General features: G+C 42.8%; 1 protein-coding gene across 1 annotated transcript in view; it reads right to left on the bottom strand.

The window, feature by feature from the left end:
* The window catches only part of LOC132996605 (diacylglycerol kinase zeta-like), a 74,532-nt gene that overhangs the window by 27,843 nt on the left and 29,586 nt on the right, over positions 1-17,103 (bottom strand). The window contains exons 4-25 of the mRNA XM_061066916.1: positions 16,928-17,023; positions 16,160-16,237; positions 15,676-15,738; positions 13,356-13,412; positions 13,160-13,228; positions 12,863-12,934; positions 12,615-12,731; positions 12,450-12,521; positions 12,176-12,274; positions 11,424-11,506; positions 11,167-11,227; positions 10,957-11,070; positions 10,709-10,846; positions 10,195-10,273; positions 10,043-10,098; positions 9,570-9,632; positions 9,407-9,480; positions 8,624-8,735; positions 7,987-8,073; positions 7,787-7,899; positions 7,596-7,696; positions 4,578-4,657 (exon numbers count right to left, since the gene is read on the bottom strand). Coding sequence (XP_060922899.1) covers positions 4,578-4,657; positions 7,596-7,696; positions 7,787-7,899; positions 7,987-8,073; positions 8,624-8,735; positions 9,407-9,480; positions 9,570-9,632; positions 10,043-10,098; positions 10,195-10,273; positions 10,709-10,846; positions 10,957-11,070; positions 11,167-11,227; positions 11,424-11,506; positions 12,176-12,274; positions 12,450-12,521; positions 12,615-12,731; positions 12,863-12,934; positions 13,160-13,228; positions 13,356-13,412; positions 15,676-15,738; positions 16,160-16,237; positions 16,928-17,023 — 1,884 coding nt within the window. The remainder of the gene's footprint in view (positions 1-4,577; positions 4,658-7,595; positions 7,697-7,786; positions 7,900-7,986; positions 8,074-8,623; positions 8,736-9,406; positions 9,481-9,569; positions 9,633-10,042; positions 10,099-10,194; positions 10,274-10,708; positions 10,847-10,956; positions 11,071-11,166; positions 11,228-11,423; positions 11,507-12,175; positions 12,275-12,449; positions 12,522-12,614; positions 12,732-12,862; positions 12,935-13,159; positions 13,229-13,355; positions 13,413-15,675; positions 15,739-16,159; positions 16,238-16,927; positions 17,024-17,103) is intronic.

Below are 17,103 nucleotides of genomic sequence, written 5' to 3'. Positions count from 1 at the left end.
GAGACACACAGGGGAAACTAATCTCTGACAGTTTAAGTAACATGGTGTCACATGAAAGAGTGTGTGTTGGTTCTCTCTTTTCAGTTTGACTGAAGTGGAATGTGAGTCATAGGTGGGGTGGGGTGGAGGGTTTGGTGATTCATTCTCCTCTCAGCCAGTCACATCACTTGAAAGATATGTACTTGGAAAAAGGTTTGCAAGTGACAGTGGAGCGTGATGAAATAGGGGGATAATCAAAAGCAGAGGAAAGATTGTTTGGATGGCTTTTGGAATTGGTCTTTTGAAGTTAAAATCTTTGATGCAAATGTCTCAGCGTGTCATTAGTTCATTACCGTGCCTCTGACAAGATCCCGAAGCTGATTAACTCAAGTATTGCTGTATATCTTGAGGTACCATTTGGAGGATCCTTTAGAACTCAGGTCCTAAATAGAGTGAAAAGGCCCCTGGGGTGTTAAGCAGGCTCCTGTCAGAGCCACCGTTTTTCGACCAGGCTTGGATTTAGTCAGATAAAGTTTCGGGACAGACACCGTCTCTGGGACGCGAACCAAGACCCTGGGCGAGGTCTTCAAGTCAGATCTGACCTGAACTGGGACGATCAGGGCGTCCATGGACATTCAAGGCCTGGACCTGTCAACATGGAGCCCGAACACAGACTCTATGATCCCTGCTGATCTTCAGGCTTCAAAAGGAAGATCAATCGCTTTTTCAAAAGGTGGCTTATACCCCCCCTGAAAAAAAAAAAGCCGAGCCAGCATCACCGGGTAAAAGAACGAGCTCGGGCTACCCTTTGGCAGATTGACTGAGGAGTTCTCGGTTGTCTACGAACGGGGGGTGCTTCACAGAGACTCTTCAGAAGTAGAAGTCTTCAGAGATCGCTTGGAGGGCAGAGCAGGAAGTTAAGTTGGACTTGCTTGACCAAGTCTTGGCTGCATTGCTGCATGCTGGCTGTATCTCTGCAGAGAAGTCAGCCGATTTCTTTTATAATAAGGCCTGAGCCCCAAACCTGAGGTTGTATTGTCTGTATTAGTCTGTTCTATTTTGTCTCGAGTTCAGTGAGCCACTGTCTGGACTTCGTTTTGCTCAATATAGCCACGTCAGGACATCTGTGACATCTCTCCTCTCATTTATCGGCTCAAGTAATGGCCTTTTCAGCCATGGGTCTCCATTAAGGAGATGTTCCATAATGACTGCTCCAACATGAAAGGACCGTAATGGATAGAGCTGCAATACTCATGGGATATTTAGGGTCTGACACAAGACAAAGGTCTTAAGAGTTCCATTTTCTTTCTCCTCGCCACAAGATAGACCCCATTAGAGTTTGGCGCAGGTTTTTTTAACACCTCCTTTTTAACATTTTGACGTTTTCACCGACTTCCCAGGGAGTAAAGAGGGTATGGATCTTGATATCAGGGCATATAAGAGTAAGAGGCAGTGGAGTGTGTTGAGATTTCTAAATTTTAGTTTCTCCCTGAGCTGACAGAGCTCTAGCCAAATAAAGATAGGAGTAGTTTTAGCTAGATATTATGCTTTATACAAATGAATTTAATAACCGTTGCTGTTTAGTGCCAATAATGTATCTTTTACTTGTCCTCATACTTAACTTCTGATATTAAAGGCTTTCTCCCTCAGATTAAACTCATATAGAGTTCCAGGAGGAGTCTGATAAAGTTCTCGAGGTCGGAGAGACTTTGTTGACTTCATTTTGTGACATTGTTTGGTTTCGAGGATCCGAATGGTTACACAGTCAGGTTTGTTTTAATATTGCTGAAAACATAATATTCTTTGCTTCGCTGGACAACAATTTTGCCCCACATTGCATCTGTGGTTCAAGGACTTTCTTGAAGTAAACAGGTTGCCTAGCAACTATAGCGTCATTGGGAGTGTCTCCTTGTTCTACTTCCGTATTCCAAAAGCCAGGAGGATGGCCTACGCGTGCACACTTCCGAAGAGGGAGGAACGAAGATCGACTGTTATAAAATGGACAGATGCCGGATGTTCAAGGCGCTCTGATACAACTAATGTACTGGAAGCCCATTGCTTTGCTGATAACCTGTTCATTGCTTTCCAAATAAATTCTTGATTGAGCAAACCGAGTTCGGCTCGTCTTCTCTTAAAGGATAAAAGAACGCGTTTTCAACAAGTGTCACGTTGGTTAGTTACCAGCATCTGTGGAGGTCTCAGTAATGTCACTGTGTTACCAGATCTTTGATTTTAATTCAAGCAGCTGAGAGGAACCACGTTGTCGAGGTATTATTCAGGTGGTGGCAGACTCACTCTGCAGCTACATGAGCAGTAACAAGCCCATTTTAATGAGTGTTCTAGCACCTTACAAAGTTATAAGGTCTACATTTTCCTGGGATTTGAAATGACTGAGAGGGTGTTTTATTTTATTTTTTTTACCTGATGCTTAAAACATGTTTTTTTGTGTGTATTTGTAGTGTGTATATTGTGTGTAATACAGTAGCTGCTCTGTTTGTGTGTGGGTGGTTTTTTTGTGTGTGTGTATGTGTGTGTGTGGGTGTGTGCTCGAGGAATAGAAAGCAGGATTTCATGCTGGTGGGACATTTAGAGGCTTCAACAACAGACGTCTCCAGCTGTCAGTCTCAAAGCTCCAGTGTCAGGTGTCACCTTTCTACCAGAATCAGGAGGCTTCATTCACGAGTTTAGTTTTTTCTTTCGGGAAAAAAGCAGCAGCAACAAAAGTGAAGCGATCTGAATGTTTCCCTCCACAGATGCTGCGGTTGAGTAATGTTGCCTGCACGTGTTTTGCAGAACAACAGTTTTACAATCTTTGGGGATACTTTGCCCACAATATTTCATGATATTATATAATGTCTTGTTTGGTAACTACAAAAAACAATATACTGACACTACAGTATCTTTCTTAAGGGCCTTTATGATAGAAAGCAGTTTTCAGTTTTATCTCCTCTAGTGAATATCTCTGCAAGGCATTTTGAAAGGTCAATAAGACTAGACCAGTATAGAAACACAGTCAATTGACCATTTAGATAATGAGAGTCAGGTCTGCATCCACTGATAAACACCAATCGGCTGCTTTGACCCTATCGTCTCCTTTGTCTGTGATTGGTCCGATCGGCAGCTCGACAATATGCTGGAAGTCAATTTTACAACCACCTGAATATGTTTTCAATATCCATTGTTGTGTATTAAACCTGACTGCTCTCCGTTTTCAAAAATCATTAAAAGACGCCCACACCAATATTGATAGACATGTTGCATTTGTGCCAACACACCGATGGAGAAGGTATTGTGCGTATTCCTCACAACTGAATAAACTGAATATAAGTGACACTAGTTTTAACTGTTCACTGTTACATGTACATACACATTTAATATACTATTACATCAAACTATGACAGTGTTCTAATATCACACTATTTCTGAAATGACTATTTCTCTATTCTACATATAATATATACTACTATATACTACTTGTCTGTATACAGACAGTTTTTACAGTTACAGTGGCATTATACTGAGTATATGTTATATACTGAACTTCCCTAATTATTCAGAGTTACCATATGGAGAGAACTACATTACTGACCTCTGTTTTATTCTGTTTCCTATGTTATAAGATCACACAATAGCTTGAACTGTTTTTTTCTGAGGATGAATGACAATAAACATTGTTAAAGTTGACTTGACTTTAGTTGAACATCTACATCCCTGCAGCTATTTATTTATACATCTTAGACTGTTTTACAGGTATTTCCTTTTTATTTCCATTTTATTCTCTTTATTTAATGATTTACTGAGTTTCAATTGTGTCTTATTTATCAGGTTTGACAAACTCTTCTTTGGGATTTTTATTATTTCATCTTCATGTTTTTATCTTTTTTGTTTACCTGCCTTTGGTGTTCGCTCATTTGAATTTCATGAGATATACGACAGCGTTTCACTTTTCTGTTATGGATTCATAGATGGATGGCGGGGGGGGGCGTTTTTTTTTTTATTGCTTCTATCCTGTAAAGCACTTTGTGTTGCATTGTTTATTTGAAAAGTGCAATAGAAATAAAGTCTGACTGATTAATTGATTTGAAACATTTCCGCTCTGCCATCCACTTGTAAAAGTCTGTTCTAAGTGGGATTAAAACTTTTTTGTGATTGTTGATGCCACAGAAAATAGCAACTGACTGTTTTGATCATTGTTGTAATCGGAAGTGTGAGTGGTGGCCGTTAGTTTCCCGTGTGCCTCTGAGCCAAACAAAAACCACACTGCAAACTAGCGGACGTAAAACTACCAACCTGCGTTCCCAAGCACCTAAAGGGAGGATGGACAGAGCAGAAGTCCTAGAGAAGAAGACAGAAGTGTAGGAGGGTGGACAGTAGAGAAAGCCAGAGATTAAGAAGGTTAGGATACACACACACACACACACACACACACACGCATGCACACACCCAGCTTAATTGGCTTGGCTTCCAATTAATAAAACAAAGTTTTTCATGCTTCCTCTCTTCTCGGTGTCACTGCCTTTTTCCTTTTCTTTCAGTGACACGGAACCGTGACCTTTTCATCTCATCCCTTCCCCAGCTCCCTCCCCTCTCCGTCTTACCTCCTGCAGGCGCTGGATGTGTTCTCGGCAGGTTTCTAAGTCACTGTCACCAGGAACCACGATCAGGCCCAGAGGAATGGCTGCAGAATACAGAGGAACAAGACAATTATCCAGCAGCACTTTGACTTCACACGGTCCGGCCCTCAGGCAACTTTTCGCTCCTCCCTGACGGTGACACGGGACTCCAGATGTAATTAAATAAATGATGGTTGGGGCGGCCAGCACTGTGGGTGCCAAGGACCCCAAAAAAAATACAAAAAATGACCAACAGCGACATGTCAACTGATATTCAATCTTGCTGCGTCGAGTGTTGCGGGACACAGAAGCTCAGCAGTGTTACTTTGAGGGAAAAGCGACTAATGGTGGAATATTTTCTCTTTGTGAAAGAAAAACAGAAATTGCTGATGAGGTCAGAACCAGAGCTGCTCCAAGCCCAGCGGCAAATTACAAGTCAAGGGGGATTTAATGTTCTTTAAATTCGGGTGATGACGCAGCTATGGAGCTTATTGTGGGCAACAGTGTTGATCCTGTCCACGTCCTCATGTCCCTGCTGCTACAGAGACTCTGCTGGGAGACAGCTGCTGCAGGTTGTTTTCTCTTTTCAATGCCGTTGAATCCTTCTCAAGGATCGGCTGCTTTTCACCAGCACGCGTCTGACAAAGACGTCTCAGCTGCAATGCCACCATCACTGCTCGGCATCACAGCCGACAAAGGAACGTATACAAGCGTCTCTTCCCATTCAGGGATGAGACATAGCTGTAAAACTCCAGCTCTGGAGGAGCCAAGTTGATGTTGGCGAGGCCGTCTTTTATTTCACCAAATGAGCCTGACTAAGCTGGCTCGTCATCAATGAGCCAACGTAGGTCGCCTGAAAACAATGGAGACGGCGCCTTCCCTGAGGAGGCGCGGGCCGGCCGGCTGCCCGACGCACCGCTGCTGGCTGAACATCACACGGCTCATTGTGCTGGAAGAGCTGTCAAATCGAGCGAGGAGATCCTGAACCCACACACAGACGTACACACACCCACACCTCTCATTGATACTAAACACCTTTGTGTGGAAAACAAAGGCTCCACTGGGAGTGAACAAAAAAAACAGTCCGAATTGAAAGCTTTTAGTGTCACTTGTTAATTTAATCTCAAACTGTTCCTCAGAGAGAGCTGAACAGCGTTTCCTCATTTAAACAAGGAAAAATATGAATAATAAGTTCTGATATACCCAGAATGTGCAATACCACTACGTAGAGTTTACCAGGAACAGATGCAAGTCAGTCGAGTACAACCTGTAATAAATCCTCCTTCATTCAGGTTGTAATGGACAGTCTGTCCTCATTAATGTGATGGAACCGACTGCAACACACACTCGTGATCACACAGTCAAATCAAATGCAAACTCAACATTATAATCTCCATGACGCAGGATTTATTCAGACAGTAAGCTGATGATATATGGACTCAACCAAACCTGCACATTTTTAGGATAATAAAAAAGTGAATATGACACAGATCAGGGTATTTTCCCTTTGACTGTGGAAACTCAACGATTCATTCAACTGGTAGAAAACCAGTTTCATTTTGTCCCTTGTCTTTTGTAAATATATATATACACAAATATACATACTTATTGCTTTATTACTTTGACAGTCAAATTATAACCTGCTACAGCTTTTAGAATTAATATGTCAATTTCATTCACTGGCCTTGTCAACAGAAATCTGCCATCTGCCTCATTTTATCATTTCAAATCTCTGAGTGACTGCAGATCAGGAAGCTGTGTTTGTCCTGGTCGGTTGTTAACTTGTAATTAAACCTCTTACATGATAAGAAAGCTGTGCTCGTGACAGGTTTAATCCGAATCTCTGCTAATAAAGAGTTTGTATAATCGCTTCATGTTCGGGGACGGAGCGCAGTGAGAGAATCGGCTTTGAGAGACGACAGAACAGCGGCGCCTCGGGGCAAGAGACGTATTTTTACCATCTCCCCGAATGCTGCACATCCACCAGTTGAGAAGCAGTGATTGATTTGCATAATGGGGGAGCAGACTCAGACTTCAAAGAGCTAGAACAAAGGACGAGCCTTAGAAAAAGATAAGAATCGTTTCGATCTGATAGGAAGCAAAAAAAACATTTTGGAAATAAAAAATAAATAAACATCTGATTGTGAATTATTGATGTAAATTAGGGTGAGATATGTATCCATATATATTTACTTCCATCACAGATAACGTGGGATTAAGTCCCAGGAGAGATGATGTGAAATAGAGAAACAAGAACAATGTCTACTTTACCAGCATTATAAAACATGCTGTTTGCAGTAATGTAAAAGGAAATAGTGCCACCTTGTGTCAACACTATGAACTCATCCTGACTGTGTGTGTGTTTGCAATCGAGCGTGTGTGTGTTTGTGTGTGTGTGTGTCTGTCTGCATGTGCTGCTGCTGCAAGGCCAGCTGAGTATAACTGTTCTTAATGAGAGAGACAGGGCCCTTTCTTCAGCTATATTCCTCAAACATGTGCATGTGTGTATGAGTGTGTGTGTGTATGTGTCTGTGTGTGAGTGCGTGCGAGTGAAGAGATTGGAGGGACAGCTGACAATGATCTCCTTGACCTTCACATCACTGCTCAACCCTCCAATCATTCCCCACTTGAAGCTGAAGACGCCGCCGTCACTCAGGCGGCTCCGCGGCCGCATCAAAAAGCTTTTCCATAACTTGACGAGCAACAAGCAGCCGAGGGTGAAGCGCCGCGGTGACGCATTCGTCTTTTCACGAGTCTTAAATCGGACGACTGGGATTGATCAGCACCACTCAGCCGCTCTTGATCGTTTGATCTGCGACGGGTCAGAACCTCAGCTCGACAATACGCTGGAAGGCGACATCACCACTGATCAGAATATTTATTATTGTCTGTTAAAGCCGACTGCTTCTCAAGCTCAATAAATATTTCTCTTTGACATTTAAAAATCATTAAAAGGCTCCCACACAACACATGCTTGGTAATTGAGTGTGTGTGTGTTCTTACATGCTTGCCGTAGTTTGTCCTTGTCGTAGTGCAGAGCCTCATAGTCGGTCATACCGATCCTGCTGACTCTGATCCTCAGCCTATCAGGGACCTGCTGCTGACTGACACACAAACAGCAACACAACGCTTTTAACAACACATTCATGTACACAACGTACAACATAAAGCTAGTGTGTGTGTGTGTTTCTTACTCGTTGAGGTGTGGCAGTGAGGTCCGTCGTTTGGTTTTCTGGACCATGTTGGCCTGGTTCCTGAGGCTGATGTGGATGACAGAGGGAGCCAGTCTGCACGGTTCTCCGTCCACCTGAACATAATCAATATCAACCCATCAATCAAAAGCATAATAATCATAATAACTGTCATCATCATAGACGTGTATGCCAATGCGTACCTGTACTGGGAGAGGCTTAGTGGTAGTGAGGGTGACTTCTCTGCACTGGTTCAACCTCTCGCCATGGCCGCCAACTTGGAGAGTAGCCTACACACACACACACGCACACGCACACACAAACACACACACACACGCGGATCCTTCAAATGAATGAGTATTTATCATATACTAAATTAATTTATGAACTTGTGAAGCTTTAAATCTCTGGCTCCATCTGTCCGACTGTGTCACTTTGACATTAAAGAGCAGAGCATCTGTTTTTCTAAAAGATAAATCCTGTGTTATTTAAAAAACTCAATTCGCTGCTGTTCTTTTATAAAACTTCTCAGAAACTTTTGTGGCCATCTGGAGAAGAAGTATTCCTCCCACAGCAGAAAAAAGATGATTTTTTCTTTTCTTTTTACATGTTTTCCAAGTTGTTAAAGAAAATATTACAACTTCAGCCGCTGCAAGGGAGATTTGAGAATAAAGACCTAATATTAGGAGAAATCTCGTAGATTTACAAGAAAAAGTAATATTACAAACATAAACTTGTATTTAATGAGAAAAAAAACAGTATATTTATACACCAGTTGTCCCACTAAGGACTATGGGCCCGAGTTACCACGGCTACCATGTCACAGCGAGAGCTCCGTACCAGTGACGTCATAGTGAATCCGATGACCTCGATGTATCCGTCGTCGTGGCGTTGAGGTTCAAAGTCGTGATGCTCACTGGGATTCCCCCACGGTGTCGTGCCCGCACAGTACCTGAAGTTCACACACAGACAGACACACACATTCAGGTTAACTTCATCAAAGGGCGACTACAACCCTCATCTTCATCGTCGTCTCTGCCTATCAGAGCACGGACGTATGATGAGGCTCATCCAGCCATCATTTACCGGCATTTAACGACAACAAAACAGATTTCTCACACACGAATTGTTGCTTCTTTCCTCAATGTCATTACAGCTTGTGTAACATCAGGCTCTTCGCAACAAAACACAAGTGAAACAAGGGAATCAACTCATTAAAACACAGCCGCCGCAGCAGAGTGGAAGCCGCAGCTGAGGTAAAACACAGTGACATTCACACTGAGTGTTTTCAGGCTGACTGCTCTGCCTCCTTCGTGTGCTAAAAATAAACAACGTGAACCACAATTTCATAATTTAAATGAATACTATCCCCCTTTACAACTTGATGGAAAACAGCTGCCTTCTGCTGCAGCTGCTCCGAGTGACGGGAGAGGAAATATTTATACAGAGCCCTGTGGATCCCAGTGAACCCATTAGTCTGATGGTAAACAAAAAGCAAGGACTGACACAAGTACAATAGATGCTGCTTACTGAGAACATCGGCAAAATAAGAGTATTTACAAAATTGAGAAGTATAGAGTTTGTGTGTGAAGTATCAGTGTGATTTTAATAGCACTGGCTGACCTGGGAATGTTGAGGAAGACCAGACACTGCAGCTTCAAGTCCTGAACCTTCGATGTTAAATCCGTCCCATCACACTGGACACAGAGAGAGACAATTAGAGAGACAGACCGAGACAGACACAGAGCAGATTCGACAGCTACGTGCTCGATTGACAGCTACTCACCACCACTTTGATATGCTTAGACAGGTCTTTGGAGCTTCCCATCAGGAAATCTGAGAACGCTGTCTGTGGGAGAGACAGACAGGAGGACAGGTGAGCAGGCGGACAGACAGGCAGTCGAGCAGGGCGCTCTCAGAGGACCGCATCATTAAATAAAGCCACAGTTGGATGCAGTTATCTTCCAGCGCCTTCGGCAAAGTCACAGACCCCAAACTGCAACTGCAACCGCTGCAGAGTTATTGTGTAGTTGTGTGTCTTTCAGCAGCCTGACTGTACCACACACACACACAAACTGAGCAACAACATCACACACTGGCAACACCGGTCTTCATCAGAGATTTTAACTCGCTACAACAATACAACCTCTGTGTCAAGTGCATGATATTCATGTTAAAATGTTTGTGTCGGAAAACTGAATACTAGCGGAAATAAAGAGGATACCATATGAACAACATTGATATTTAACATTAACTTACCCCAGCATAGAACATCTTATTCCTAAATCGACTGTTAAACTTCTCTGGGTTGGCCTCTGAAACGATGACAGACAAGAGTAAATCACTTCATATATACACTTCATATATACACACAATCAATTCACACATCAGTAATAATGTGGACAGTGTACCTCTGGATTCATGGAACTCTAGAGTCACATGAGCATCGAATCCCAGACTGAAGTAATTGTTGAAAACATCTAGAGGAAGCTGAGAGAGGAGAGGACACACACACACACACACACGTTACGTTTGGGTTCAAAATCTCATCTTGTCATATTCTTAAGTGCTTGTCAACAAAATAATATGGTTTGCTAGTGGCACTGACACGTTGACACTTCCAGGTTCATAACAAAAGTTTGTTTTACTCTCCCACAGGGGGCAGCTGTAAAAATACATATTTCACATTAATGTGTGAGCGCAGGAGGACAACAGTGCAAATGCCTCATGGGCCAAAAAATGAAGATATTTATTGGCATATTACTCAGTGAGCAACTTTTGTAGGAAAGACTCGACACTGGCTTTAAACACACACAATTCAGTTTGAGACAAAGTCCTGAGAAACATGTGGGGAGTGTGTATGGAAAAGATAAAGCTAAACATAAACATAAAGAGATTCAGACTCTGTGCTGTAGGAGCACCGACCTTATCACTTTGTTGTTCGTCCAGTTCAGCCGCTGCACTGAGGTTCGGTTCCACCTGCAGATTCCACCGGTCCAGCTGGACCACGGTGCCGTCCTCAACGTGGGACAGGATCTTAGACAGAGGTTCGTCTGTGTAGCCCTGGAAAAGACACACACGGTTATTAATAACATGTGAAACAGGTGAGAGTGAGGTGACACATGGAATTGCTGACGTTGTGTGAGGGTTGTGTTTGTCAGTCTTGTACACACCCCTCCCCAGTTGAGGGTCCTAGCGAGGTCATTTCCTGTCCCGAGTGGCAGCACGGAGACAGGAGGCTGAGGGTTTATTGCCAGCTCGTCGAGACAAGACAGGATCCAGCCCACCTGTGTTTAAACACAAACACACAGATATTAAGCTTTTTGAATTCACAGTACACGTTACTATTAACTCATATGATCACACATTGATTCATTACTCACAGTGCCATCTCCTCCACAGGCCATGATCCTCAGGTTGTTGACTTTACGATACAGCTCCAGGCTACAAGATAAGTGAATGGTCTGTAAATGGTCTTGATCACTTAAAGCACTCTACAGATCGGCTTTTTTCCGTTCACACATTTACACACACGTCCATTCAGCGCATCTGTGGACAGCACATTTTCTATGAGGCAATTTGGGACTGGGAATCGAACCGCCGACCTTCGAGTGTGTGAGTGTGTGTGTGTGAGACCTACCCTTCCTTTGGTCCTCCTTGGCTCAGGTCAAACACCTGTCTTGGGTTGAGATACCACATGAAGGACTGCATGATCTTAGTTCCCTGTGAGACAGAGAAACACACGTGACATCAGACATGACACCCAACTAACTAACTAACTAACTGACTAACACGTTGTTGTGTAACACTTCAGTCCAGTTTCAACTGAGGGAGGAGATTAATGTCGAAGGCCTAAATGTTTCTACATCAGCTGGACCCTCAGATCCGTCTGTCATCCTCTAACAATAAAGTTGATCTTCATAGAGCTTGTGTTGCTACAGTTCTGACCTCTTGTCTTTCATGTCTCAAACACATACACATGCTCTCACAATCATATTCTTCATATTCGTATAACTCGACTTAGATATAAATCTAAAGTTGCCTCCAGCTCGTTCCGAATGCAGCATCTGCTTCATAGACAACGTATCAGCCCAATCCTCGCTTCGCTCCATAATTGACTCCCTGTCTGGTTTAGAATTGATTTTAAGATTTGACTCTTCGCCTCGGTCTGGCATCAGGACCCTTCGGCTTTGACACGACCTGAGGAGATGAGGCTTGCAGATTTTCTTTTAAATCATTTAAGCCCCATTTTTACAGACTGATTCTAAACCTCTCGGATTAATTGGTTTAGTGCCTGATGACTTAACTGGCTGATTAACTGGTTTACAGATTTGCAGTGTAGAGTGACAAGTACAAACACAGGAAGACACAGCAGCAGACCAACATGAATACCTGGTTCCCTCCACTCTTGGGGTTGACAAACACCAGCAGAGGCTTCATCAGCGGTGAGGGGATGGGTCGGATAATAAAAGGCCTCCACATACGTCCTTCCTGTCAGAACAAAAACATGATCTGCTCAGAGACATGGAACATGGAACCCAGGACAGATAACAAACAGCTCTCTCATCCTCTCTCATCTGCAGTTCAATGCATATTACGAGTGACATATACAGTTTGGTGGCACAGACAGAGAAAATGTAGTATCATCACACAGTGCAACACTGACCTCTGCCCCTTTCTTGCTGCTTTTCCTCTTGAACGACGTTCTCTTCTTCTTCTTGCTTGACTTCATAGACGACTGTTAAGGGACATTTGAGTTAGAGACACCGACTTAACATATCCACACATTAAAGTCAGTAGCAGATAACACGGTGATTGACGGCGGGGTTACCTGATTGCGTCGGACCCGGATGACCCATGAGGGCGGAACTATGAGGGCAGCGTGAGCTCCGATTGGACAAGCCTCCTCAATCTGCTGCAGCATGAAGCAGGAAACCTTGTTGTGGTACTGGAGGGAAACACACAATACAAAAAGATGTATTTATGAATGGAAAGAGCATCATTTGGGTAATGAAATGGATGGTTTTATGGTGGTTGAGTTCAAGTTAAGTGACAGGGTTTTGTCCCAGTGATACTCACAGCCTGTTTGCACCAGGAGCAGCTGATGGCGACTATCTCTTTGCTGTGAAAAGCAAACTTTTGCTGGAAGCCCTGCGAAGAAGAACAAGACAGAAGTTCTGCTGATCTGCTTTTTTGTAAGAACTATTTACTTATACACCCAAATATTTAAAAAGGGGGCCCACGTCGGGATTCCATTATTAGACATAGAAAAAACAAGGTTTTAACTGTTTTTACTAAGGTAAGATAAGTAACAGTTGAAAGAATTCGAAGGTAATGGATGATCAATACTCAAATCCTCCCAGAAAGACCACCTACCTTCCCACATTGTTTGCATTTGCCTTCTTGCCGTCTCCGATGCACCCAGTGATGACGCACCACAATGGGCTGAATACAGAAATGACAAGTAGAAGAGCTAATTTAGGATCAGACAACAAAAATATAGTACAAAGAGGAATGAGTTCCACTAGCAGCACTTTTATGACACCAAACAATAGGAAAGCAAAGAACTCACCTCTCGAATGTTCCTAGAGCCCGATTCTCTGAAAGATGGTTTACACCTGAAGTTTATCTGGAGGAGAGCGGAGAGAGGCAGGCAGGTGTAAGAACATGGATGACAACTGGGTTTGGAAGCTGCTCCATGGACCACAGGATAAACCGGAGAAGGTTATGATGGGAAAAACAAAGACACCTGCTTTCCCACGGACGCACCAGTAGGTGATTGCAATGATTTCAAGTGATCATTGTCAGGTATGACGTGTTTGAGGAGGAAGAGGACCACGAGAAAAAGACGTGTGGCTCTGTGACAGTGGAGGTGAGCTCCATGATTCCCAGTGATGAAGAGTGCACAGAAAAGAAGAACCAGAGGAGGTGTTTCTCATAACGATCCAGGTTTATCGGCCACTCCAATACTTTAAAGTTAGTTGCATTCATCTGATCACTCATACACAGCCATCAAGGGAAACTTGGGGTTCGGAGGAGTTTGGGATCGTACCTCCGACAACCCTCTCTACCTCCTTATCCACAGCCGCCCATTGATCGTTCACACCATTAATGTATTGACAAGGGAAACAGCTCACTGGACAATAGACTCAATAAGACAACACTTTCCTAAACTCAGGCCCTGCATCAACACACTCACTGAGAATTCACAGGAATGATCTCAAATGATTCCGACTTGAATATACTCGATATATATTCAATAGTATTTCCACACAGTAATTACAAACAAGGAGTCTGAGCCTGTAATGTTTCCCATGAAAAACTAATCAACGCTGCACAGAGGGAAGGGTTTTATTTCTGTGTTGTACACTAATTGCAAAGAGGCAGTAACCATAGCGACAGGATGGGTCTACACAGGCTGCTGCCTCTCTAATGCGATTCTGACTCTTTTCATTTGACAACGAACAAGCTTTATGGTCATTCTGCTTACTGTTGATGAATGTGCACAATTAAAATGATCATCCCTATGCAGTGGTTTCCTAAGGTTTTCCAACCGCTTCACAAACGTTATTTGTCCATCAAGACGTTAATCTCTCACTGACAAACTTATTCTTAATCATAAGTAGTTTGAGAAGATGTAGGTAGACAAGTCTCTTAAACAATTAATACATAAAAAGTAAGTAGTCGCTCACATTACTTGTAGCCCATAACGTCAAGTGACGAATGCATTTGTCTCATCATTGCATTTCAGTAGTTGTAATTATAATACCTAATCTAAAAAGGTTAGTTAGTCTATAAGATATTTCCGAAAACAATGGCATTACAGTGACAGCTTTATCCCTAAACTGGTCACAGAGACGGTCTGGTGGTGAGTGTGAAACATCATTTATGGGAAAAGGAAGACAAGAGGTCAAAGGTCATGGACCAGGAGTCAGAGGATGTGCAATTAAATATGGCTACACTCCAGTTAAATCCTGGACCTCTGCTATGATACGCCTGCTCTAAGTCTAAATGTATATCTGGTGTTAAAAAGGCGTGTGACACTGATTAACTCTTAACAGCGAAGCAGGTCTGTCAGTATGTTGGATACTGTAGTCAGAGCAAAATATCCTAAACCTCCCAGGGATCTCCTCCCTCTTACGGAGCACACGCATGGCAGCATTGGAGGCAGAGTCGCAAGCAGCAGAAGTCGGAAAAAAGCTAAAGTTTTCAAGCAGCAGCGCAGTTTATTTCCTGTTTCCTTCCCTTAAGGATTGCAAAGGGAGCTAAGCACTGCACGCTCATATGAAGCCCGGCTATGTTGTGTGTCCTGAGTGGGAAACCCTGGTCGGTCGTTGTTATGATGATCACACCAGCACCAAGCATCGGGCACGCCCCAAAGACACAGCCATCTTGGAACCACCACGTTTGTGTGAGTGCTGCATTAAACCAACAGAGTGAATAACTATACCACTGTGATCGACGAGAAAATCAGATGTAGAAACGAAGGGATTATTAAAGACTATTAAAAGATTTGATAAAGTTATATAGATAAATAGACAAAACTAAAAAATCAGGGAATTTCAGAGGGTGTGTCCGACCTGGATTAGATTCCAATTCAATTCACTCATTTTAAAAGTGCCGTTAGAGCCTTAAGAGAATAATTATTCTATCTGTGTTGAAGAGTTTTTATCAACCACCTATAATATATATATATAATGTAAATATTCTATTGCACCAAATATATTCTGCCCAGGGGGAAACACTATCATCATTTTGTGCAGTTATTTCATCATGAATGGATTGAAGTGACGTCCAGACACCCCCCTCTGCTCTGTGGAGTTCTCTCAGATTCAGATTAAGGCTCACAGAGGAGGAGAGAGGAGAGAAAGCGGCGTTGTTGTGTATCTCACTCTAAAGCTGGGGTCACTGAGGGGCGGGCTGGCCTCCCACAGAATGGCCTTAGGGCTGGGAAACTGCAGGTCAGACAGGAGGGACAGTTCAAGATAACCCGCTGTCCGCTGCTTCAGAAATCAACGACATTCATTTAATGTGACAAGGGATAAATAAAGAACAGTTATTAGATGGAAAGCAACCGTCCCTGGACCCAGTTTTAGATTTCCTTCACGGCTGAGGGTTTAAAGTAATCCTCCTTTCCTCTTCTCTCTGATCTTGCCCTCATCCTTGAGGACGGAGAAGTTAATCCTCCTTTATTCTTGCCTCCATCACCTTTTGTCCCTCATGAAAGACGCTTTAAACATCCATCTTTGTATCCCCCTTATCCACCTTTGTCTGTCATCACTGATGTTTTACACCTTTTTTTTTTATCTCCATACATTTACAAGGGTCAGTCAAGTTTCATTTAACTACAGTGAAAACACAAGAGAGGGATATTACCTTCTCCAGTTGTTCTATACAGATGGTGTGGGCGACGATTTTGCAGGCGGAACACTTCCTTCGACTGACCGACTTTTGCTGGAAAGAGAATTAAAAAGTCAGAGAGGGATCATGACACGTTTTATACAAGAAAACTGAAAAATCCCCGGGACAAGAAATAAGGTTTTATGATCTTCAACAGCAATCGCAGTAGTACAATCTCTCACCTCTAGGCGTCAGTATTGTACCGTAAAAGTAGAATGTTGAAAGCACCACAGAGAGAAATGATATGATATAACGGTTTTTGAAGGTCGTTTTTGTGCATTTTAACATCTATTTTTATTAAGATATAGAGGCACTTAAATTTAGAACCTTTGTTGACAGCAGTTATAGCATAACTTTCTACAAACACCTAGATTTGTGCAGTTTATCTCATTCTTCCTGACTGATCCTCTCAATCTCCATCAGATTGGCTGACATCTGTGAACTGTCATCTTCAGGTCTATCGCCAGATAAATCTTTATACACAGAATAATAATATCTCCTGAAAAATCCTGTTTAATTTGACTAAAACAGAATAAATCAGTACCGTCTGTCATTAAACTTCATTCCTGTATGTTAAAGGTTTGGAAGATGTCGTTCACGCTTTATTTTCCTCTCGCTGCATCAGTTCATCAGCAGCTACTTGATACTCTTACCCCACTTTCAAAACATCGTTTTGTTAAAGCACAAAGGGGGAGAGACAAAGGTGGAAGAAGGGAACAGAGGAAACAAGAGGGAGATACTAACCAGTGCTCTGGCAATACAATGCTGTTCTCCCACGTAACAGTAATCACCGGACGCATTCGTCTCAAACCAGATGTGATCTCCAAACACGGCCGATTCCTGCAGAGAGAAACGCACAGAGGTTTCGGGGGAGCAGAGAAAATGAAAAATCATGTTGAAAAACATTTTCCATGAACATT

The sequence above is a fragment of the Limanda limanda genome, chromosome 23 (genome assembly GCF_963576545.1).
Source record: "Limanda limanda chromosome 23, fLimLim1.1, whole genome shotgun sequence".
Classification (NCBI taxonomy): Eukaryota; Metazoa; Chordata; class Actinopteri; order Pleuronectiformes; family Pleuronectidae; genus Limanda; species Limanda limanda.
The sequence above is the reverse complement of the archived record's forward strand: the minus strand, read 5'-3'. Positions and strand labels throughout refer to the sequence as shown.